This window comes from Drosophila biarmipes, chromosome 2L (assembly GCF_025231255.1).
Source record: "Drosophila biarmipes strain raj3 chromosome 2L, RU_DBia_V1.1, whole genome shotgun sequence".
NCBI lineage: Eukaryota > Metazoa > Arthropoda > Insecta > Diptera > Drosophilidae > Drosophila > Drosophila biarmipes.
The window spans coordinates 22,873,831-22,898,497 of NC_066612.1; the positions used below are offsets into that span (position 1 = coordinate 22,873,831).

The following is a 24,667-nucleotide window of genomic DNA, read 5'->3' on the forward strand; positions in this document are numbered from 1 at the left end:
TTACAAGTATAGAGGTGAGAGATTATTAAACGTGCTAAGATCAGTGAAGGTTAGGAAAATTAAAAGGTTAAACTATTTGAATGTGGTTAGTGAATTTGAGTTGGAATTTTGTTTGGTAAAAGGTTTTAGGCAATGCTACTGTCGGTTGTCTGGAGACTAGGCGACAACAGTTAAACCCATTTCCGAACCACTTCTTTTACTTTCCCACAAGAACCAGCATGCACTACGGAGGGTTATAAGAAAAAGACAATTTGGAATAAAACTCTTACGCTGTGAGAAGTAAAAACAGAACCCAGATAGGCCCCTTTCGATTGTGCTTTTGTGCCTTGGCCGAGTTTGTGATGTGTGCGCTCCGAAACAAATAATAATCAAAATGAACAAACGAAATCTCTCACACTTGGGTAATATTTCTGGGGTTTAGTATTAGTATGGGGAACACAGTGGTTGGGTTGGTGGGTGGTTTTGGGTTAGGAAAATGTTCGCTGTCGGCCAGGCAGTGGGATTGCAAACGTAGCCGTGCGTTTGGATTATTTGGATGTGTGCAGTTGGGTGACGAGATCCTGGCTGCCAAGGGAAGTGTAATTTATTATTTATTCGGATTTTTGGTTTCTTGAGGGCTTTTCCCGCGCTGACTATGAACATGTGCAGATGCCAAAGGGCTGGTGGGTGGACACACTGCTGCGCACCTGCCGCATCTTCAGCCGCCTTGGCCAGCCGCCCAGGCGACCACGCCCCTCCCTGGCCACCACCCCTGGCGCCGCGCCGCCAAAAAGCTGCGCATGCTCATTGCTGAGATTGTTTTGATAGGGACGCAGTTTCTCGGACTTTCGCAACTCCTCGCTGGTGGCGTACAGCAGGTAGTTGTCATAGACATGGCTAACGCTCGAGTTCCGCTTGGCAGGCAAATAGGGCAGGAAGGCGAAGCTCGAGCTGGTCGACTGGGTGGCCTTTAGGGAGGGTTTCTTGCGGGCCAGGCTGCGACACCTCAGAGTGGACTGATTCGAGTAGCTGGCCGGTATCATCTGCAGCTTGGTGCGATACTCATAGCTGGCGGGCTGACTCACTGGCACGGGTATCAGGGATCTCTTGCGCTTGCTACGCGGCGGGGGCTGAGGTGTTTCCGACACCTCCACCTCGTCGATACTGGCGTAGTCAGCCTCTTTTGCTGGTTCGCCGGCCCTTTCGACTGGTTTTCCTGGTGACTCTTCGCTGGTGTCGGTATGGGTACTGGCTAAATTCGTTACGTATACGTACGTCAGTTCGTGGTGCGTTGTGGTCGGTGTTGTTGTGGTGCTGGCTAGTGCGGATGGTGGTTTATGCGCTGTGGTTTTCGATGATTTCGAGTTGGCTGTTGTGCTCTTGGCGGTCGCTGAGGACTTTTTGTGTGTCGTCTCCGAGTCGTGACTACTGCGACTCGATCTCGTCTTACTTGGCCGACTGCTCTCCCGCGCTCCCGACGACGGGTGCTCACTGTGCCTAGAGCGACTGGAGTGACCTGTGGCGGAGAAATGGGGACTACTGTCAGATCCAACCGAAAACTTAACTTGGGGGTCGTTCTCTCGTCCACATGGCAAACCAAAACTAAGGTTTCAGGGGAAGAACACGTAGGGTGCTTAAGAGTTTAAAAGGTGTTTTAGTTTACCATGCTAACGAGAAAACGGTATTCAAAGGCCATTAATGTTTAATGTATTGTTTAACAACTGCTTAAAAAATGTTTGAAATATTACGCCTAGACTTCAGTGCGTTTTTGGTAGTTTTAACTTTGTGTAGGTATATGTGTAAAATTGAAAGTAAGAAAACTAAACTAACACAAGGAAGAACGCTATAGTCGAGTGCCTCGACTATCAAGTACCCTTTACTCAGCTTGACGGAGCAAAATAGAAATGGAGATATATAAGCAGCAAAGAAATATTATGAAGCGCCACCTAACGGCTATTTTGGTATATGTTATGTGGGCGGCAGACAGTTTTAAGCGTTTTAGCCGTTTGGGGGCGTTAGAGTGGGCGTGGCCGACATTTTTTAGGCCAACCGAAAGGTTTTAATGAGACAAATTCAGTTCACCAAAAAAAATGTTTATGATGACAACTGTGGCCACCACAGTGTTGGGCGGTTTGTGCGCGATAAATACATTTCTGTTAAAATTTTTTTTTATCATAAAAACTGTAGATTTTTTTGAGGATTGTGGGCGTCAGAGTGGGCATGGCACCACGCTGAAACAAACTTGCGCTGCGTAGGAAGCCCCGGAATCTGCATGCCAAGTTCGACTGTTCTATCTCTTATAGTTTCCGAAATCTCAGCGTTCATACGGACGGACGGACAGACGGACAGACGGACATGGCTAGATCGACTCGGCCACTAGCCAACCCCATAAAGAAGTGATCCTGATCAAGAATATATATACTTTATGGTGTCGGAAACGCTTCCTTCATCTTGTTACATACTTTCCGACGAAAGTAGTATACACTATTACTCTGCAAGTAACTGGTATAACTAGCTCAGTTCTGGTTTTTATCAGTAACTTTAACGCTGTTAGTCAAATTTGAGCTAGTTTAGTGTTAACTGTATTTTTGTGCGTGTGGTTTGAAGAGTCTCACCAAAGTTAAAAAAAGTGTTGGGAATGCTTAAATTTTTATAACATAATTTTTTTATTTTTTAATTTTCATTAATAATTTATCTTTCGTGAGTATCAAAGAAATCAAAGTGTGCTGGGGAGGATGGAGCGAGGTTTTCTCACAAAGATCACAGAAGTTATTGTTTTGTGCTAAAGTGTGGTGTTACAGTGTTAATCGATCTGATCGCAACTGAAACTCATTTGGCGAACCTAAAACGTTTGTTCAGCCTCTGCGGCTGTGTGGCACCCATAATGAGCAAGCCCAAAACAAGGAGTTCTGCAAGAGACGTGATCAGATTTACTGAATACTGCAGTCGTTTTGATCCTACTTGAATGGTGGGCGGAGAAGTCTTGATGTAACCTACCCCTGGATCGCGTGAGTTCCTCGCGATGTTTTTCGGTTCCTCGGGAGCGCTCCCGGTCGCGTTCCTTTTCCCGATCCCGATGGCTGCTCTGTCTCGGACGGCCGTCATCCACCGCTCGGGAAGATCTCAATAAGCGGCTGGAAGAGGAGGTCTTGGTCTCGGCGGAGTGATCCACCTCTCGGCTGTGGCGACTGTGATGTGCGCTCCGCTTGGACTCCAGGGAAGATGCCGCAGTGGTACTGGAGCCTCCCCTTGGCTTACTGCTGTGGCGGGTAAAGCGAACTTCGATTGGTTCGTGGCGCGATTTCTCTCGCTTGGGGGTGCGCATACGCAGACGCTCGGCTCGCTGTTTGGTGGCCACCTGGTCATCGGAGGACCCTCCGCCGTGGGTCATAGACTCCCGCGAGCTGGAGCGCGACCGATCGCGGGGACAGCAGTCAATGGACGACTGGGACGAGCTGCGCGCAGTCAGTGGCGAAGGAGTTGATTGCCGCGAGTGGCGGCGTGCCTCCGAGGCGAAGGTGCCGCGGCCCACGCCCATCAATGGGGGGTAAGCCTTTACCTTCTCGTCAATGGTCTCCAGGGGCTTGGAGCTGCGACGCTGCAGGGAGCAGGATCTGCGCCGCTGATCCTTGATGGCTGCCTCATCGGAGAGAGCCTGTACAGATTTAAGGTAAAGTTACTTCCCGATCAGACTTTAGTAGTTAGAAATATATATATTAAATATTTAGTATTAAACGCTTGATAGTTTCCGCCTATCGAAAACGCTCACAAAAAGTTAAAGTTCAAGTAAGTAAACTTTTTTTTTAATATCTAAAGATTGTTTAGCAAGACTCAGCTTTCCCTTTTGGGTGCTTTATGTGTCTAGAGTGTCTAGCCATAATTCAAATTCAGATATTTACCGCATTCATTCACTGTTCTAATGTATTAGCCATTAGAACAGTGAATGCATGCGGTAAATATCTGAATTTCCACCTCACATACCTTCAGAGTCTGATCAGCGTTGCGGGTCATTTCGCTCAGGATCTGAGCGTCCCTCTGCAGGTCGGTCTTCCGCTCGTAGCTGCTTGGTGACCGGGATCGGTCCGGGGAGCGCGAGGGCGATTTTACCCTGAAGGTGGTGGTCAGCTCGGTGGCAATGTTCTCGTAGCAGTGCTCCTCGTCCTCATCTAGGTCGCCACCATCCTGGTCGAGGTCCTTGGTCGTGCCATTGTGGATCTGCTGGGGATTGCTGTGCCTCAGAAGGTCGGGTCGATCGTTGAGCAGCTGCCACTTGGTGGTGGTCGTAGTGTTGGTGTGAGTGTGAGTGTTAGCCGTGTCCTTGGTCCCATCACTCTGGTCCGTTTTGCCTCGGCTGGGCAGGGTCCGTCTGGAGTTCGTGGTGGTGGTCGGGAGTTTCGACTGCTGCTGCTGCTGCTGTACTCCAAAGTAGGAAAGTTCATGTTCACGGAGCTTGCGAGCACCGCGTGCCTCTTTCACAATCTTCAAAGATTCGCTGCCCGATTCGTCGGCATTATCAACGGTACTCTGCGCTTGGACCTGGGGCTGAATAAACAGCGTCCTTGGCTTGGCAACGGGGATAAGCTGGCCAATTCGAAGGGTTGGGGGCGTGACCTTGGGCTTCTCGATTCGGGGAGCATGAAGCGCTATGTTCATCACATTGGACTTAGGAAGATCTAGAAGGATAAATAATGAGTTCTAAGTGAGTACAATAATTAAAAAAAAAAGAAAAAAAATAGGGTTGCCAAAATAAGTTATTTGCATACATATACTAACAGCCATTAAGTTTGTTCGATCACAGATGCAAATACCATTTTAGAATCATTCAACTGTTCTATATTAGTCCATGATTAATCGTATTTAATATAAAAACATTTTTTAAAAAACAGGTTCTATGAAATGCTTTTAGGGGTTTCCCCACAAAATATATAAATGAAAGCAATAGTATTAGACGATATCGTAAGCTTCTGAAAAATGTACATTTTCAGAGATCTGCCTGCTGCCTGAATGGAACTCCTCTAACTCAACCGTGCATGTCTCTGTGTTTTATTTGGCGGGCGTTACCTGCTCGCTGAAGCATCTTATCTTGTGCCTCGATTTTCCAGATAGTTCGCCTGGCCTTGAGGCGACTCCAGCTGCTGGAGTACTCGCTGCCCTTGAAGGACTCCGTCGGCTGCTGGTCTGGCGAAGAGCTTCCTTGGGTTCCTCCCCCGCTGTCACTGTTGCTGTCCCGGAAGTAGCGCTTCACCTCCTCGTCAGCACTGTCTTCCGGATCCTGTTCGGCGGCATCGTACAGCCTCCGGAGCTGGGTCAGCTGCTGGCTCACCGGGATTCGGGTGTTTCCCAGCAACTTGAGACGCGGTGGGGCCAGCGGAGTCCTGGACAGGGAGTCGTACAAAGCACTGCCGAAGAGATCGCTGCTCGTTATGGATGTGGTGGACACGGTGGAGGGACGCCGCGTGGGCGAGTAGGAAGCCGATCCCTCTTCATGGTAGCTGTGTGACCGCAACATGGGCGTGGGCACCACAACCGGGGGTTGCACCAAAGCGGACTCAATCGAAGCTATGCTCAAGCGACGCATGGCCTCATCGAATTCGCTGGCCGAGCGCATGGTCCTCATGATCAGCGAGGTGGACTTTAGACCCTCGTCCAGGATGCGCTGATGCTGGCGCAGATCCTCCAGCAGCAGCTCCTGGGCACTGGGACGTCGGAACTGGCGGTATTTTGGGCTGGGACTGGGATGATGATGCATGGCGGTGCCTGTGTGGGAAATGTGCGGAAAGTGTCGTTGGTGGGTTTGGCAAATCATGTTTCTTTCTTTATGCTTGTATGTTTTTTAGAGCGTGGTTATCGAGCTGAGCTTAGCGGGTGATGTTAGATGTAGCATTAGATGTGGTTTAGAGAAGCGGCAGTCAGAGATCTCAACATGCATTAAAATTCAATTCAGAGACAGACAGTTCGAGTCAAGTAGAGGAGTCCATAGCTAAACCAGGAAGTCTAGATAATACAACGTATTTCAGCAAACAAGGTACTACAAACTACAGGCATTCCAACTAGCTAATTAGATGTACAACCAGGTATCATTTGGATTAATTTGAAGGTGCCAACCTGGATCCGACCAATCCTCGGAGCCCAAGCTCACGTTGATCTTGGTGGAATATCCATTGCCGGCCGGCGAAGGGTGCTTCAGCTGTTGGCGCTGCTCCACGATGCGAATCCTTTCGGCTACAGACTTGGGGCTAACAGGCGAATCACTGGTGGTTCCTGTTGGGGTTTCAGCTTACAATTACCAATCACATTTACGGACTCTAGGGACTGCTTACCTATATCCCTAGCCGAGGGACTGTCTCGATCCATTTTCATGGCCGGCACACTCCACAGCACATCGGCGCTTTCTATGTTTTCGCCCAGGTGGTAGGGCTTCGGTTTCACTGGTTTGTTCTTCAGGATCCCCCGAATATTGGACAGCTCATCGGTCTCGTTGTCCGTGGTATCCACCCCACTGGTGGAGGTGTAGCTGTTCCGCGAAGTGGACTCCATCAGACTGAATCGCGGCTCATGCACCGGCTTAGCCACTGTGGTAACCGTCACTTGAGTGCTGCTCGCGGTGGTGCTGCTGCTACTGGAAATCTGCGACAGAAGAATATTATCTGAATTCGGGTTTCTAACATTATGTATGTATCCACTTAGGAAAAAACTTGTGATACAATTACTAATAATTTTAAAAAATAATTGTGAAACAAATGTAAAAGAATTTTGAAAGCCATGAAAAATATGTTTTCTAGTGTTTAGAATATATTTACATGATTTTAATGATGGTTTGGTAGAAAAATCTCTTTATCTGGGAACGAAATGTGTACAATTTAATTTCCCTCCTGTTTTGCAATAAGGGCGCCGACAGAAAATATCTAATAATAATGTTTAAGGTGCTTTCTTTCAAGGGGATGTTAAGAGACCCCAAAGCGAAACCCAGAACTGGCCTTCTATTATGAAAGTTACAACAGACAGAGACAATTTACTTTGGAAGAGTACTCACTGGTTGGCTTACAACCTCCGGCGGATCCATGAGTGCGGCCCGATAGGCCACGGTGCTGGTGGCTATCGTCTTGCGCCGATCCACGGCGTCGCCAAAGTGGGTCACCTCGCTGGTCTGCGTGGTGGTGCCTCCGCTGGAACCGCCGGCACTGGCTGACTTAACCAGACTCTGCAGTGGACCGCTGGAGGTGGTGGTGCGGCGGCGTCGGCGAAAGTTTTGCGTGGGCGGCGGCTTGCCGTCGGTCTCCACTATATTAACGCGACCCGATTCGGCGGCAAAGTGCACCTCCGTCTTGCAGAACTCCACCCGCTTTTGGGCGCTGCCCCTTTGCAGGTGGCTGGTGTTGGAGGAGCTGGAGACGGCGGTTCCTCCGTTCACATGCACCTGCGAGGTTTTGCGGACGTCGCGCCAGGTCTCCTCCACTGCTATTGAATGCCGCTTGCTCAGCTCTCCATCCGTGGGACTGGCCGGTGATGATGGGACGGTGGTTTTCAGGGACCGGCCAAAGTGCACGATTGTTCCACCGTGCTGGTGAGCCGCTGCCGCATTTCTCTCGTTCCGCTCCCGCTCCTTTTCGGTGGGAGACCAGTTGCCGAGCTGCTCACCGGATCTGCCCAGACCACTATCCGTGGAGGCATCAACCCGGAAGATGCTCTTGTCCTCGGGCGGCGACATCTTCTCAAAGCCGTAGGACTTGCGCCGCAAATGCCACTCGCTGGAGCTGGTGTCCCTCTGCCGCTGGCGGGACTCCAGGCTGTGGGTGTTGTGAACGGGCCGAAAGGCGGATGGGGTCGACTGAGCCGGTGGCGAGGGATCTACCTTCTCCACGCTTATTTCCCGCGCCGCCACTGGCTTCTTCTGGTGGTAGGCCAGGAAGTCCTCCTTGTAGAGGCTCTCGTCCGACAGCTTCTTCAGCTTGCCGCGTATCTCCTGCAGGGACTCGGCGGTGAGGAAAGTGTTCCTCTTGGCCACCGTGGGCTTCGCCGACGGAGTGTTCAGAATGTTGTCCAGGGCGGCCAGGTCCACGTGATTGTTCCGCATGGCCGTGTGCAGCCGACGTCCGTTTTCCAGTTCCGCCCGCAAACGGGCAACGCTCACCGAGCTTCCCGGCAGATCCAGGGGCCGAGGGCGAGTCGAGGGGCCCGGACTCTTGTAGTGATCCTGCGACTGGAAGGAGCGACGCAGCTTGCTGACCCTGCGCCACTCGCCCACCGGCTGCTCGGCGGGATCCTCTCGCTCCCAGTCGTTGCTGAGATCGTCCGTGGAAATGGAGCGCGAGCGCTGCAGCAAACCGGATCCTATTGGGGGCACTGGAGGGGCGTAGACCGACTGGGACACCTGCTGTCGGCGCTGGTGACGAGCGGTGAGTCTGTTTCGGAGGAGATGTGTTGCAGCATTCAGGGCCGATCGTTCAGTGGACTGAAAAGTCTGTGTTTCACTTACCGCAGATCGTCGTCGTCATCGTTATAATGCCGGAAACTTTCCAAATCACGACGTTGCGTTGGTGGGGCCCCGGCGACGTCAGCATCAACAGCACCCGAACCACCCACGCCGCCTGGGAGTTGGCCATATAAGTCAGCCTGCTTGGCCCAAACCGCTGACAATGACGACGATGATAATGATGATGATGATGATTCTGGTCCCACAATTGCATGTAGGCTTATTTTGCCCGCACTTCTGTGGGTGTTGCTCGCCTGAGCTGCAGTTGTTAGGTTCGAATTGTTGCTGCTTTGGCTGGAAATGCTCGAACTGCTTTTCTGTAAAAGGCATGCACAACACCGAAAGGCGCAAAATTAAAAACGAAATTCAGCGAAATAAACAAAATACAAATCAAGCACAAAGAAGAGCTCAGTCGGACTGAGCGCGTTATACAGCTGAGCTTTGTGGGGATCTCGAGTGCGGGTGTCTTTTGTATGTTTATCGTTATTGATGCCGTTGTTATTGAAATTGCAATGCTGCCGAGGAGTGGGTGCAGTGTTTGACAGGAACTTCTTAAGAAAGCTTAGCACTTAGGTCGCCTTTAAAACGCGCTCAGCAGCTTGAATTTCCGCATTCGATGCGAATGGCTAGAAGGGTTTAAGTCCTAGAATAAATTAAGACCCATAAAGAGCTCAAGAAAATACCAACTTGTTCAATAAAGTGATTTTCTTTATAAGTGAATTTCCTCCAAATGTTGCCCTACAAATCTTACAATAGAAAAATTAGCATGGTAAATATAGTCACGTAGGTAGCATTAAATGTTTAATATTCTGAAAATGAATTGACGATGATTCTTAACAGTGCAACCTATTAAACACATATTAAATTCTTTTCCCTTAATCAATTCCCAGTGCTTTTGTTTTGTTCCAGACTTGGCAGTTAAAGAAACAAAACGAAATGCCTCGGAGAAATTTTCAAAGCAAGATTGATGACCAGAACTTTGAGTTAACTGTGGGCGTTGATCTTGTCTCAAGACACTTTCGCATCACTTTTGTGCTGCACAATAATTAGACACTTTTTACCATTCGGCCAATTAGGGAATCACGTTTTGGGAGAGTTGGCGTAAAAATTTCATTTGTGGTCATGACCCAAATGTCCAGCTGAAGCGCTAAGCACCGTCTGTGGGTCGGTCTATTATTAAATTTCATATATTTATTCGATTTCGACTCGATGCATGAGTCAGAGATCCAGCCGAGCCAGACGGTTTGCGGACAGTCTAGAGAGGTTTAGTTTGATGTATGACTTCTGACCAATTGTAGAAAATAAGATTTTTTGGTTGCTATTTCATGTTTTTAACGACACATTCATTTTTTTACCCGATTCCTCTGACAAATCCTAATTAATATGATTATAAAATCCCCCAAAATTTGTGTAAATATGACATACATAGGTTTTTGGATGATGCATAAGTCGATAAGTTCACTCATTACGTCATAAAAAATAATTTTATCGTTTTCTTATTTATAATAAAAAAATCGTACAGCCCCTTTCAAATTGAGTACTTTCTTAGCCCCTGTGGAGCCAAATATTTTCCGCAAGCAAGACAATCGACGACTGTTAACAACTGGCCTTTTTCGGTCATTGCCATGGCCATAGTCGTAGGATTCCTCCTCAAAGGCAAAGACGAGGTGGCAGAAAGAACACATTGGACCATGCTAATGAGCTGAGTAAGCAACGCGAACTACACTGCGTAAATTAATAAGAGACTGCAATGTTTTGCAAGGCCAATATTGCAACCATTTATCTGTCAACTGTGTTATTCTGAATATATGAATACCTTTAAAAGCACTATAGATCTCAGATCCATAATGCGACTGTATATCAACATTAAATGTAATATGTGAAAACCATTTACTTTTGGAGACTTAAGTAAATGGTACTGAAACATGTTTTTGGAAATCTTTCCTTGGGCAACACTTCGTTTTTTCAGTGGTTTTCCATGTAGCACTGTAGGTGCGAGACCCCGTCTGAGGGCCTGGCCGGGCGACTTACCATTAGATTGCTTAATTTCAGACTCGGAGCCGTATCAGGTAACAAATTGTGACCGCCCTTGTGCGAATGCTCGTCGGCAGCGTCCTCTTGATCACTCGCCCCTCCATTAATCACAACAAAGTCAACGTGATCGTCGATTAGCTCTCGGCTCGGGGCGGATGCGGAGGTGAAGGCGGGGGCTGGCGAGGATGTGGCTGCGGATGCGGATGCGGTACGAACGATGCCAGCATCGCTTCCGCTGAGGCTGCAATCGTCGCTAAGCTCGCAGATTTCAACACCTTGGTCGGTCGGGGACAGGACAGTGGGCTTGTGGGGGGGATCGTGGCCATTACTGTTACTCGTGCGCAGATGGGTGGTGGATGAGGTTGTGGTGGACGCGGAGGAGGACCACGAGGACGAGCTCTTTTGCACTGTCTGGGTGCGGATGACCTGCATGGCGCCGTTGGCGGTGCGGGCCTTCAGCACCTCCAACTGTTTGCGCTGTGTGTGCTGTGTGCCGTTCGGCTGTGAGATGTTTTGGGAGTCAGATATCTGGGGAGAGATCGGAGAGAGAGTGGGATTCAGTGGTGGCAGGATAATGAGTGAAAGATTCGGGGAATCGGGCAAGGCGTCTTTGTTAATACAATGGTTTGTTTTAATTAAGCGGATTTTAGTACGATGGAAAGTTTACGTGAGCCTTGGTGTTTTTTTCAGTTAGCTGCTCCAGTTCCACATTCACTACCTTCACGACTTAGCGTAGGCAGTCTGATATACCCGATTCTTTCGGCAAAAAGTAAGACGAATTTGTTTGAAAAATCAATAAATTCGTTATTTATTCTTCTTAATCAATTTCATTCCCTAAAAAGCCGAAATCTGATGCCAACTTTTTTCCAATCTTCGAAGCAAAGTGACCTCTTGAGGAAGTCTCTTAGGAATAGCCAGAAGTCACACGAAGCCAAAACGGGCGATATGGGTCGCATTTCCGTTATGAAACACAAATAATTCTTCTTATCACAACTCTGGTATTTAGGACGTATTGCATCATCCAAAGTTTGGCCGGGTGGAATGACTTGAGAGTGCACCACGAAATTAGGAAATAAAAAATGGTCCTTACCTAAGGACCGCATTACTTATATTTGTGGAATGTTATATATTATTCAAAAATGAAATTTTAATTGAAAAAACAAGAACGGAAGCTTAACATCCCTCAACTACAAAGACTGGTTACAGATTTCTTGCCCTCATGACATTCAAATCTGTTAAAAACATAGATAAATAAAACATTAAGCGTTTCCAGTGTGATTGTCCAAAGTCAGTACGGGTGTGGGTGTGTCCCATGTGGGGCGTGAAGTTGCTTTGTCGCGCGGCACTCGGCCGTTGGCAACGGGGCGTATGAAAGTTGCCAGACGAAACACTTGACCGTCAAGCCTCCCCCTCCCCTTATACGGGTTCGTCCCTCCACCATCAAGGTAGGTAGATGCCCCTTATCTCGACAGCTGGCCGTGCTCAGTTCGCCCGCCGGCACACGTGACCGAGCACCAGCCACAAGCCAAAAGACTCTTGAGGCGACTGCAGCAACAGCGACTACTGCACCCATTTGCAGCCATGCACTCAGCAAAATAGTGCCTTCAGAACTTAACCAAGCCTTACAGATAACTTTCTCGAATCTTTGAACCCCTTCAGAGTTGAAAGCTAATAAATGAATAATTGAAGGAAAGCGTCGTGAGGTAATTACATTTACCTAAGAACTGATTTCCTTTCCATACACATGCCGGGTTTTTTTAAGTGCATCGACTCGAACAATTAGCAGATCCGTTCATTGGATCGTGCCATGACACATAAACAGAAATGAAAACCACACTCGAACTGGCCCAAAAGATCGATTGGGCCAGTCGATTGCTCCGATGATTTATAGAGCTACAATGCATAGTGTGCTCCAAATGAAAACTTTAACCCGCCGGTGTCCAGGTGGCCGAGTATTCGTTTCAATGACCAAAACGCAGCCGTACATTTGACTACGAGTCAAAGTGCAGCATTGTTCTTACGGGATATGGAAATTTGAACGATTCCCGAGCTGGGCGACACAAGCAAAATCATTCTGTGGGCGAGTTGGGTGCTGAGTCACCTCAGAGTTCTCAGTTCTCACTTGGGGTCTTGTATTTTGAGCTTCTTAGCTTGCTGAAACTCACAATGGCGCAGAAAATGCCTGTGGTTCTGCCTTTGTAATTAGCTTAGTTGGATGGGAGTTTGCTTGGCTACCCAAACAAAGAGAACTACTTTTAGGGGCTTCGAAAGCGACGAGGAAACCCTTTACATTTAACATACTTCAATTGATTTGCGGACTTGTTTTGCATATCAACGTACATTACTATTTTGCGCAGCCAAAAGTTAATGCCGTGCACTGTAGTTGAGTTCAGGGTTATCCCTTCCAAAGTTCTCTTTCAGGCGGTTTCACTTACTCACTTTAGTTCGGTTCGGCGTCAGCCTGAGCCAGCTCGGTCGGTTTGTAATTTTGACTCGGCCTCTTTCCGAGCTTCCCGTTGACCCCAGGCGAACGGACAATGCATAGTAATTTCAGCGGCTCCCTAAAGTCACACTCATCCTTGGGGCTGTGACTGGGAAAGAGTGCAGAATAGCGTGGCAGACATAAATTATAAGCCGAGCTTAGCCGCCGCGGGCCATGCACGTTCTGCCGGAGTTTCTCACGATGGTCCGAAGGAGAGTCGCGGCGATCTGGGTCCGCTTTTCCGTAGTGCCTGTCAATTTTCTGTGCAGTGCCCGCTGCAGTATGTGTGTGCCTGCCTGTCCATCTACCGATGACCTCTTTAAAACCGATTTTCCGGCTGGCTGCGGTACAGATCAGGGTGGCATGTGCAGGCCGTTTGGCTGCTCTGGCTCTTGGCCGGGCTAATTAGGTGCTGCCGCAGCAATCTGCATGGCCCAGAGGGTGGCTCTATAGCGGCCCGCGGCACAGCATCGCACAGCTGACGGAGAAAGAAAGCCAACTGTAAATGAATTATTTAGACCCGGCCAAAATTAGCCAGCGATCAGTGTCATGATCTTGGACCGCCTCCGCGGCCGGCTGATGCCGATAAAAACATGTACCCATATACCCTGCTGAAAAAAGGAAACCACAAAATTGAAAAAGCTGAGTCCGAACCGAGGAGCAAAGTCAAGTTGAAGGTTCAATGAAATGCAGAGACTTGCCACGACTTCCACGGAGCCCAGCACTCGCATATATTATGTGCCAGCCAAAGTCGTGATGATGTAGAGAAGACTTTGCTCTCGGCATACACTCAGAAAAACAGGACACTGAAGAGGCTAACGTTTTGCCAACGGCAAATACCAGTTTTACGAACTTGGCATTTTACGCTGCTGACTAAAGCCTTGTAGAGCTGTGATTTTTGTGATATTTATCCCATCCTATTTATGAGAAAACTCTAAAGCATGGGATTCCTGGGCTGGAGAATAACCATTTAATTATTTCCAGTACACGATATGCCAAAATGTTTGGTTGCCTGCGCTTGAAACGAATTTAATGAGGCTGCACCATCATCACCGCGGTCGTCGCGATCGTCTGCCCGGTCGTGGTCGTCTGTCCGCGGCCATAAGATTGACTGTCTATCTCTCCCGGCTCCGACTGCGGTGTGTGACTCGGTGGCTCTGACGCCGACTCTGCCATATGCCATGTCGGTCCACGGCTATCCGGCATCCAGTCCGACCCTCGGTCCATCTGTCCCTAGTTCGTGGCATGCATGTCGCCTCTTCTGGCTCTTTCGGCTTTTCCGCTGGCAGCTCGCTCGGATGGCCTACACATGCCAAGGCGTCGACTCCTTTTATTTTTAGCTGGCACTGAGGAGCTTTCTTGCCCAGCCCCGCACAGTGGGATGCGTTTTCTCGGCTTTATAATGCCGAATCAGAGGGCTGTCACTCAAACGTGGCCTATTCATTTACCGCAACCTGGTGTTCCCCGCACATATGGGTCCTTTTGAGTGTCTAAAAGGGTCATTCAGTCGGGGGAAATTTGATATTCTGAGGGAACTAGCCCACCCTGCGCATAGTTTGTTGTGCTCTCCAGTCCGGTTCGGGGCTCTTTCTGAACTTATTGCCTTGCGATCTGTGCTTTGAAGCCACAATAATATTCACTTTTGTGTGCATTATTTCTGTCACGATCTGGTTGCCTTTATACCTCAGAACGCCCGAGCTCCGGAGTGCAGCCAGAAAATCATAAAAGAGCCGGTGTTTGCGTCACTGAAGTCAACTCCGCTTCAACGTCTCTCTGGGTAAGGTTTGGGTCCGTGTGGAGTTCATTAGCGGCAGAGGAAGCTCTTAATTGAGCCAAGACACGTCAGTTGACATCCTCAATTAGTTGCAAGCAATTTACGTGTGTCGGCCAAACGGCTTGGGCAGCACTTGGGAAAAAAAGCAAATGAAAGGCTGCTGACCACGGGTAAGCCCCTCTCGTGCGACCGGCTGCATCTTCTCCGCGGGCAGCATCTGTGCTGTTTCTGGTTAGACTTGTGGCAACCCAGTGACCCACAAAGGCGGCGGCATTGCCCGCGGTTCGGTACCGTTAGGCGGCAACATTGTGGCAACATGGCCAGAAACAGAAACCCCGACTGCGATCCGACTGCAACTGCTGGCAAATAACTCAAACGCTGCTGCGCTTGCATGCTGCATAAAATCTTGCAAGATGTAGATTTCTGCTTCGCCCTTCCTGCTTCACAGTCCACAAGCCGCCATCCAGCATGCTAATGAAGAAGTTGTCAGGGATCTATCCGTCTATCTCTTGCCTAGCGGTGTCTGGGTGCGTCTGCATAAAGACCTGCTCTGCTACGGATCCAGCGATTCGATGGCGGATATTATGGATATTGCCAAATTGATTTCCCTGCGATTCGTGGCGGCAGGCGCTGCCTTTGACTTTGTCTTTGTCGGCAAAAGCGCTTTGGATGAACAGCGGGAGGTCGGTGATATAAATCCCGGGTTGGACATCAAATGGAGTCGGGTCAAGCTCTTTAAGCTGAAACTAATGCGGACTGGGACCGGCGCTAGCAATGAAAGCTGAAAAATAGGAAATGTTTCTGAAGACTACGCAGAAGATATTACGTTTATTTTTCGTAAACTATCTAAAAGTTTTGATGTTCTCACAGATCGTATTTTAAGTTGTATCTATTGGTTTAACGACAGCTCGTTTACGAAGCCATTGATACCCTAATCCTGTGCTTTCAGAAAACATCGAAAAACGGCTTATTCCTAAAGGATCCCGAACAGTCCACATTAATAAAATACAAGGTTGGTATATTGCATATTTATTTGTTTTCCTACAGATCTCCAAAGTCGGTTCTACACAGAGCTATGGAGGGAACGCTTTCCCATCGATGGCAAGGACTTGGTGTCTTCTTTCCTCTGATCGTTTCGAATTGATTGTATTGATCGCTTCCCTAGCCCACCCCCCCACTGACCCCTTCATATTTTGGCCAGGCTCTCAGCATCGTCAGCCGCAGTGGCAACAAAGTTCAATCGCGATAAGATACAAATTCAGCGGAATGAAACAGCTTTCAGTGCTATTTTTCTTTCTGGTTTCGGCGTTTCTCCGCCAGATACCCTGCAGCAATAAAAGCATGGCCAAAAAGGGCATATCAACACTGATCGGGTGAATGTAACAGTTCCCAAATTGAGTGACTGTGCGGTCATTAAAATGTCTCAAATTTAGCTCTCGGGAGAATGCATTCGAAATGTCAACTTTGAACTGAGCCATGGTAGGTCGCTCATTGCGCAAAGAGGGCAGTACGATTTGATAATTTCGAATCTGCTCTACCTGAAAACAGATGGAAGCCAAAGGCTGATAGCCGAAAACGTCATAGAATAGTTTGGATGGCTGACCACCCCTAAGGTCAATACTCTTTATAGGATATTCTGCTGTTTCGTAAGCCGATCAGTATTCTGTGGCTGAAAATCACTTAATTATTTGGATCAATCTCTTCAGTTTGAGTGCGGCAATACAAAAGCAATGATGTCATTGCATGGACGTTCCCGGCCAGCCAAAGCGAATGGCTCGCAGTTGGCCGAGTATCTTAGGGTATAGATCTCGTTAAGTATGCGGTGCCATTTCAGTTTGGACGGACCAGACGCGACCACGAACGAGCCACGAACTAAGATCCAAGATTCCATTTCGACTTGGTTCTGGCCGAGCACTTGAGCCGCGAACTCCAACTCGACCACACACACAACGCGCCATGGGCCAGGCGACTTGATGAGCAGATGATGGGCCACGCTGATGACGGCTGCCAGTAGATGAAACAGCATAAAATTAACCAAAGGCCCCGAAGTGCTGCTGTGCCATCCAGCCAAAGGCATTTATAATTAGCCGCCGAATTCTAGAGCAATCAATGCTAAAGCTAGCCCAAAGACAAGTGAAATCTGGCGGGGAATGGCACGGAATAATTAAGGAACTGCCGAGCCGAGAGCCCCAGAAGAGATTCGCCTGTTGCTGAAGTTTCCGCAATGAGAAATCGAATCGAAAGTGGCACAGCGTGTGCAACTGCGTTGAAGCTCTTTAATTTTCATTCTTTTATTCCATTTAATTTTTATTTTCAGCTGCAATTGGGACTCACACCCAACTTATCAGAGCCGTGCGTGCGACCTGGTAATTATGGTTGGGTAAAGACGGTCAACGGATCTCCGTCGCTGGCTGAGACTTGAGCAACTCGAGGAAAAGCCACCTGACCAAAACGATGACAAACGGTTAACTGGACTTGCGGTGTTCGCCAGTATTTAGTAACCCCGCAAATCAGCTGACGGATTATCGAGCGATTAGGCTCCCTGCTCCGTTCATGCCTGATTATAAAAGGGCAGAGCTGCGGCTTTTCATCCGTTAAATCTGTTTGATAGAGTTTATACTCACAAGTGCTTTGAAGTTCTTGAAAGTTTCCCGATAATTAAAAACCTTTAATAGAACAGTTTTCCGTTCAATAAATAAAGCTGTTTGATAGTAGAACCTAAAATAGTTTCCATTTTGCTTTTAATCCCACTTCGGCTTATGAACTTTAATCGATAATCTTCTGTTTCCACTCGTAGTGCCGGTCTTTCAGTACTCAACTAAATAAACTATTACCGATTACAATCGAAAAGTAGGAAAACCCAAACTAGTAATCAAGCCGCAATCGCCGCAGACTCTACTAAATTATTGAACGCCTCCCTATTTAGGGAGTCTGGACCTTTCGATTTCGTTTAAAATACGATGGACAAACACAGAGCCCAGCAATTAGGTATAGACTAGGGCGACCAGCTTCATAGACTGGAGCCACGGGTTCCATCAATCAGAGCCAGGAGTAATCGCATTGTGGTCGGGGCATATTGTAGCGATGAGTGCTTAACTCGTGAGCGGACCAACTGCTAACTGTGTCTGTAAAGCAATCTAATCACTGCCTCGAAGTGTTGTAAATAAAATGTATCTTGTTTTAAAATAAGTACTAATCACACATACATACAAAAGACTGCGTTCGATATTTCTGAAACAGTTTTAGTGAAAATGAAGTCTCTCCTGGATCCAGATATCTTCCGCAACATGTAATTATTTTAATTGTGTAACCATACAAATTTAATTTTTTAGGCCTGCCGGTTGCCCATCTCACAATGGGTGAGTCTCCCATGCCAGAGAAATAAGCACTGATGGGCAACCCCGGATCACGCTACCACCTTTAGTCCAAGCAACTCACCTTGCCGTAGCTGTTCAGCGGTCCATCTATCCAGCGGTCTGCCTCCAAGCGTCCGCTGAAGAGGGCCCCGGTGTTGGGATCGATGCGTTGCCATTCACGCACCTCCCTCTGGAAGGGGGACCGCGAGCCCCCCGAGCCACCCGAGCCACCCGAGGGCTGCAGACGGTGATTATGATGATGGTGATGGCTCTGGCTGAGATTGTTTGTTGTGGCCACTTCCATGTCGGGGAGATGGAGCCGGGGCTACTGTGGTGCGCTTTTAATTTGCACGCTCGATGCGCTCGAGCTGCCTTTTCCGCTTTTCTCGCTGCTCCTCTGGAACGGGAGGCTGCACTTGGCCACTTCTTCGTGGTCGACTTCTGCTTTCTGGTGCTCGCCTATTTCGAATTGTTATTTATTGTTATTACACTACCGTCTACGTTCACGTCCACGTCCACGTCTTTGTGGCCGCTTCCCAGGCCTCGTTCGCGTTCCGTTTTGGCTAAATTAATGGCAACTTTAATTTATTATCATAATAATAATTTTCTAGCTATTCTAGGCCTGCTACTGTGTGCACGTGGCTGCCGCAGCCCCCTACCCTGAGGAGCCCTGGAAAAGTATAGTTTCGTTGGTTTCTCCTTTTGCACGCTTTGCTGGTTGTTTGCTTTGCGGCTTTCACGGCCCAATTTGAGACTTCTCTGTGTACCCTTGTGTGAGCTGGCTGAAATGACAAGAGCGGAGTGGATAGAAATTTCGTTAGTTAATTATGTTGCAAAGTGCGACGAGATACGAACAGGGAGTGTATGGGCAAGGTATGAAACTATAGTGTCTTTTCGCAGATGTGTGGCGGAAGCAAAAGTGCTTTGAACCGCCATCGCGCGGACTTCTAATTAAATTTGCGGCCAATGTCCAGCGGATATGAGACGGGTCTGCAGACTGAGGTATACCCAGAGCGACTGATAGCCCCCAGCGGCAGAGGCTGGGATTCTTTGATTCTCCTCTCTCGTCGTCAGCGGATGTCACAGTCATTTCCGCATCAGAGACCCCTCAACAATTTGCGGACATGTGTGTCCACTTGTTTCTCTGTTTTGTTTAATTTAATCTGCGGATTCGTTATTATTTCAGGTAGTCGAGCGAAAAGCCCGCGTCGCAAATGCGTGGCTTTTTGGGTGCTTGTCGTCATATGTCAGACACATCATTTGTAATAGTCAAAGTTATGCAAGAACTTCATTTATTTTGGGGCACAGTGGTTGGTCTTCGATTTAAGGTTAAGGCGCCCAAACTAATGAACTAGTAAACTAACGATTTTAGGCTTTAATGAAGTTTTGGTGATGCAATGGCGAAACTAATGATTGGTCTTCTCTAAACATTTTTTTCTTTAAGGATTTTAGCCGAGTGACATTCTAAAGCCAGTTATGGCCCATGAATAAAATATTTTGTATTTTATAAGGTGGAAGCTAATGCATTAATGAACGTCTTTGCTTAAGTCTTTTATTTTGTAATAATTGCTACATGCTATTTGAGGAGTTTAAGCTAAAGTCTGATAGGAATGCCACATTCAAGCTAAAGTAGCGCGTGTCTCCACACTTTTGCCAGTCGCCATTAACACTGCAATACTTGTGTCTTATAGCCCCGGCGAAAAGCAAGCAAGAACGCTATAGTTGACTGCCTCGACTATTAGGTACACTCAGAGAAAAAACCGTTCTCAGTGTTCTCGGTTTCAGTATTTTCGATCACAAAAGCCAGCCAAGATCGATTCGTACTAAAAATACTAAAATCTTCATCGAAGTCTTCTCGGTCGACATCCCTTCCGTCATGACACCGAGAAAAAAATGTGAGAAGGCACAATACTAAAACCGAGAAGAACCGATCTCGGTTTTTTCCGTTCTCAATTTTTCCGCTACTCAGCTCAAGAAAGCCACCTATCCGCTTTTTCAATATATGGTAATGTGGGCGGCAGGCAGATTTAAGCGTTGTGGCTATTTGTGGGCGTGGCTTTTTTAGGTCAATCATTAGGTATTGATAAGGCTAATACATTTCAGTTAACATTTTTTTTCCAGAATGAAAACTCTTATAGCAGTTTCCGAGATCTCAGCGTTCATACGGACGGACGGATGAACGGACAGGCGAACATGGCCAGATCGACTCGGGTAGTGATCCTGATCAAGAAAATATTTACTTTATGGGCTGGGAAACGCATCCTTCTGTTACATACTTTTCGACAAATCTAGTATACCCTTGTACTCTACGAGTAAGGGGTATAATGAAACGGAGGAAGAACCCGAATTTGGCACAATCCAAGAGCCGGAGACTCAAGTCGAAAGCAGACCAGCAGATGCAATTGGGAGGACACACCGCCTCCCCCGCCCAAAACACCCACACGGAGAGAGAAAAGCTATTTTCTGAATATTTTTACGGCTTTGACCGACCGCTAACTAGTAACTGTTACTAAGTTTCCACAGCTCCACTCGGCTGGGGCTTTGCGTTTGGTCAGCCGAGCTGCTCAGTCATAAACTTCCTCATATGCCCATGAGCAGGCAGTGGAAACCCGTTTTCCCCGTTGAACTTGCACTCGTTTTGGTTTTGATTTTGGTTTCGGTCTTGGCGAGTGCCTCGGTGACTCTTTTAACACTTTGGCTAGAAATAAAAGCTGCTTGAAATTGTGGATTTTGCGATTTTATTTCTCCGGCACGCAGACTTACTCCACATTCACAAATTGGATTCGTATTTCGGACATGTTTTGCCGGTTTTCCTCGGCGCACAGTTGAGCTTATGCATCCCAGTGTGTGCAAGCTGGTTGAATGTGTTAATTAAAATCTAATTAAGCGTAATTTAGTGTAATTAGGCGATGGCATAAATTTAATGATATGGAACTGAGCGCTGCGGCGCTGGGGCGTAAGCAAGGCCAATTTATTCTTGCTATCCTATCGCCTGACTTGCGATGGGCAACCAAAAGTTTATGTCGATGGCGCATTAAAACCTAATGGGATGCAGTAAAGCTGCGGAAAATGTTGGTGATGAGGTGATCAAGTTCCTTGCCTGGGTCCTAACTTGGAGCTATTTCGAAAACACTTAAGAGGTCAATCTTATGTCCAAATAAATATGGTTTTTAACTTAGCCACCAAGAACATTGAATTTTGATTACGTTCTACGTTACCTAGCAGTCTTGTGCTTGCCCCAAGGAAAAGTAACCACAGAAATACAATTTTCAACTTGAGTTGTTCACGTCAACCTGGCGACTTTAGGCACAATACCAACAATGAAGTGACGATGAAGGTCAGTGTAATAACTACTACCATATTTTTTACAGTTTGGCTGTCACCCGACCACAGTAAGGAAATATCCACAACCGTGGCCGTTCACAACGGTTTGTTTTTTACAATACTCGGCCAAACCGAATGTCATTTTGCTTGAGGTTTCTGCGGTTGATTTTGAATTGGGTTCCAGTATTTCAATATGAATTCGACGCGTAATTCGCCAGAAATGCGATTGAATTTATTTTCGTCACGGCGTAAAGTGTCCCTATGTAGGTTAATTCCTCATTTTTTGTTTTTACTCACCCACTCACTATTGATATAAAAGTAGTTAAATTTGAGTGGGCTGTCGGGGAAAACAATGGCGCGGTGTTTATTAATAAACAAAAAATTCGAGCCTGTAAAGTGGCAGCACAGGTGTGAAGTAAATATATTAGCTTTAAGTAATTTGGACGAGAAATTCGAATTTTACTTCACAGTTTTATGTGCATTTGCAACGCGTGCGCGGACCACGAATGTCGTGCAACAATTGACCGATATGCAAAGCGTTCTTGTTATTTCAGAGGCAGAGTATTGTCGGACTGACAGACAGCCACAAATTTGCATAATTGGCTCGCACTCGCGTGTTCTTCGTGTGTTCCAATTTGAATTTGATTTGTGCGACACCGAAACTGAAGCAGCACACTCCACAAGACTTGGACAGCAGGTGTGAACAGAATAGTTGGCACAACAATAAATTGTCGGTTTTCTTTTTACGAAGTCTACCTTGCCAAGCTGTAAAGACAGCTGCAAAGTTCCGAATTGCTTTGGGATACATACCTTCATGCCTTACACATTAAATAACTAACTATTTTGTTGAAACCACAATGACTAACATTGCAAAGAGTGGATATTCAATCGCTCCAAGTTCTGTCTTGCTTCCATTTAATTAAATTCTTCCCTTACTTCTGACGTCGAAAACATTAGTATCTCCAGTTTATTACTTACCTCTCTACATTTCATCAGTAATCCCTAACCTCATGAATTTTACCTCAATCTACTATTTATGCTTGGTTTCTTTTTTTAACAAAAGCAATCTTTTTTGCGTTGCTACAATTCAATTAAGAGACTATAAAAAACTATTGATTGCCGTCACAATTGAAAGCAACGCCTCTATGTGTCTATTGAAGTATCTAGCCATAAATATATTTATCTACACACGAAAGAAACCACAATTGAGACTCGCTTCCGTCTTTTAATACCTGGGCTGGGCTCTTTATTATTTTTATGAATGATTTCGAAGCCGCTTGGAAAGTAATTCACATTTAATATATTTTTCGATTTGCTAATCTAAGCTAAACTGGGATGGGGCAGGCTTTCGTTCAGCAGCCGTTATTAGTCACACGCAAAATAATCTTTGTGTCTTGGTTTGACTTCCGTGTGAGATGCGGTGTTATAGACAAATGCGCAAATCGGTTAATTATATAGCCGGCGGAATATTCTCCTGATGCTCGCCAATCAGCAGCACCCGCACTTGACTTAACCGCAAAAGGTTAGTGTGCTTTCTCATTTTTATTTAATTAGGCAAATGAGCTGCCAGCTGTCATAGAGTTGACATTTGCAAAGACCAAAAACGTATGCTTCCCATATATTGTATAACTAAATAGTTCCTTCGAGCACTTACGCGTATTACACAACTACGTAATTATAGCTTGGGTTCGCAGAGTGCCAAAAGCAGAGGCAGGTTTAGCCCCAAAGCCATTCGCACTCTACCCACGAAACAGGTAATTGTGGACGTTGTTTGGTTGCCTGGCTCAAACGCACAGACACATCGTAGATTAAGTATAATGATATATATATTTGTTCCGTCCAATGAAAATTGTAATTTTATGATTTCCTGCTGACGCCCACAAGCAGCCGTGCGATCAATTTTCCGCTACCTGCACCCCAAACTCAGCACGTATGTCAGTGCGTATGCGTAATATGCATACGTGTAACATCTCTTTGCCAACGGAAAAGTTGAAAGCTAATTTTGCGAAAGTTGTCTGGCTTCTTCAATATTTATGATTTATTATCCTGATACCGCTAGCCTTAACACTTGCACTTCGCTTGGTTTGCGTAAAATATTGGACGTATTAATTAGCAAGATCATAGAAAATCAACAGTAAACAAAAGAAGGCTGGTATGTTTGCTTGAACCACAATTTGGCAGTCGTTGAGAATGTCTTTTAAAGGCTGAGAAAGTTCTTTTGATTTCGCCTTTTTAAAAATCATCAACACCATCTAAGATGTCGACACTATCAGCAAGTATGTATTTCCAAGACAACTAAAAGACAGATTTGCTTTGGAAATGCCGCCGTTATTTATATTGGATTTTTTTAATATTGAACCTAATTTAGTCTTGACTCACATTCAAATAGCTAATGAGTCATTGAACGGGCCTTGCTTAAGACATTAGTCTTAGCAGTGCTGACTCGGTGGACTAAAGCATAATTCGTCCCATAAATACCATTCAGGGGGACAAGCAAATTGAGTTGCCTGCCGCGGCGCCGGCAGTTGTCGGCCCCATTTACAACTAGCCGCCCTCGCAGCGGTTTGCCCCGAAACACGCCAATAAATAAGGCCAACATCCAGGGTTTATCAGACCTCGGCGATCAGGCTACAAAATGTACGTATGCAGCCCAGCTCTGTCCCTTCTTTTCCTCGCTCCCACATGCACTTCGGACTCCAATGTGACAAAATAAATGAGCCGTTTGGCAATGCGAGCAGACAGGCCGAAAAGAAAAAGCTAGTAAAATCAGGAACTGCATATTAAATGAAGCGTAACGAAAGTAAACAACGGGAAAATCGACGACCACACCGGGGCATGGCGTTTTCAGCGGAAAAGGGACGCTGCAGGGCGCAGGAATTACAAGCGACGCCTACAATACATCTGGGTGGCCCACAAACTCCCCGACTTGCGGCTCACTTTTTCCAGCTTCCCGTAACTGAAATATGAGCAATAAACATATATTTTTTCCATGAATTTATCATGGTTGCTTTTTACAGCCGCTGAAGCAGAGTTTCATCATTGTTCAACACTTTTACTTTTTGGCAAGGCAACCCGACAGTAAGAAATTATAATTTACATAATAATTTGGCGCTGTTTGCTGATTGATTTGCGCTGCTTGTCGCTCATTTCTTGTCGCTAGCTAATCTCTAGCCTTGGACACCTCGAACAAGCTGTGTGCGAGCATTTGTCGCCCGGTCTTTTGTTTGCCTTTAATTGGTTTCGAT

At 46.8% G+C, this 24,667-nt stretch overlaps 1 protein-coding gene across 14 annotated transcripts in view; it reads right to left on the minus strand.

Moving 5' to 3' along the window:
* Positions 1-24,667, minus strand: part of LOC108036749 (uncharacterized) — a 39,222-nt gene that overhangs the window by 961 nt on the left and 13,594 nt on the right. For 2 of the 14 annotated variants that reach the window (XM_017113059.3, XM_017113058.3), the window contains exons 2-11: positions 18,181-18,661; positions 10,484-11,014; positions 8,456-8,769; positions 7,013-8,381; positions 6,300-6,606; positions 6,085-6,240; positions 5,041-5,736; positions 3,961-4,652; positions 2,977-3,634; positions 270-1,495 (exon numbers count right to left, since the gene is read on the minus strand). In XM_017113059.3, coding sequence (XP_016968548.1) covers positions 633-1,495; positions 2,977-3,634; positions 3,961-4,652; positions 5,041-5,736; positions 6,085-6,240; positions 6,300-6,606; positions 7,013-8,381; positions 8,456-8,769; positions 10,484-11,014; positions 18,181-18,402 — 5,808 coding nt within the window. In that variant the 5' untranslated portion in view covers positions 18,403-18,661 and the 3' untranslated portion in view covers positions 270-632. Of the gene's footprint in view, positions 1-269; positions 1,496-2,821; positions 2,889-2,940; positions 3,635-3,960; positions 4,653-5,040; positions 5,737-6,084; positions 6,241-6,299; positions 6,607-7,012; positions 8,382-8,455; positions 8,770-10,483; positions 11,015-18,180; positions 18,881-18,953; positions 19,102-24,667 lie in introns of those variants that run through there. The other 12 variants (XM_050885370.1, XM_050885371.1, XM_044094535.1 and 9 more) reach the window with 12 other exon arrangements.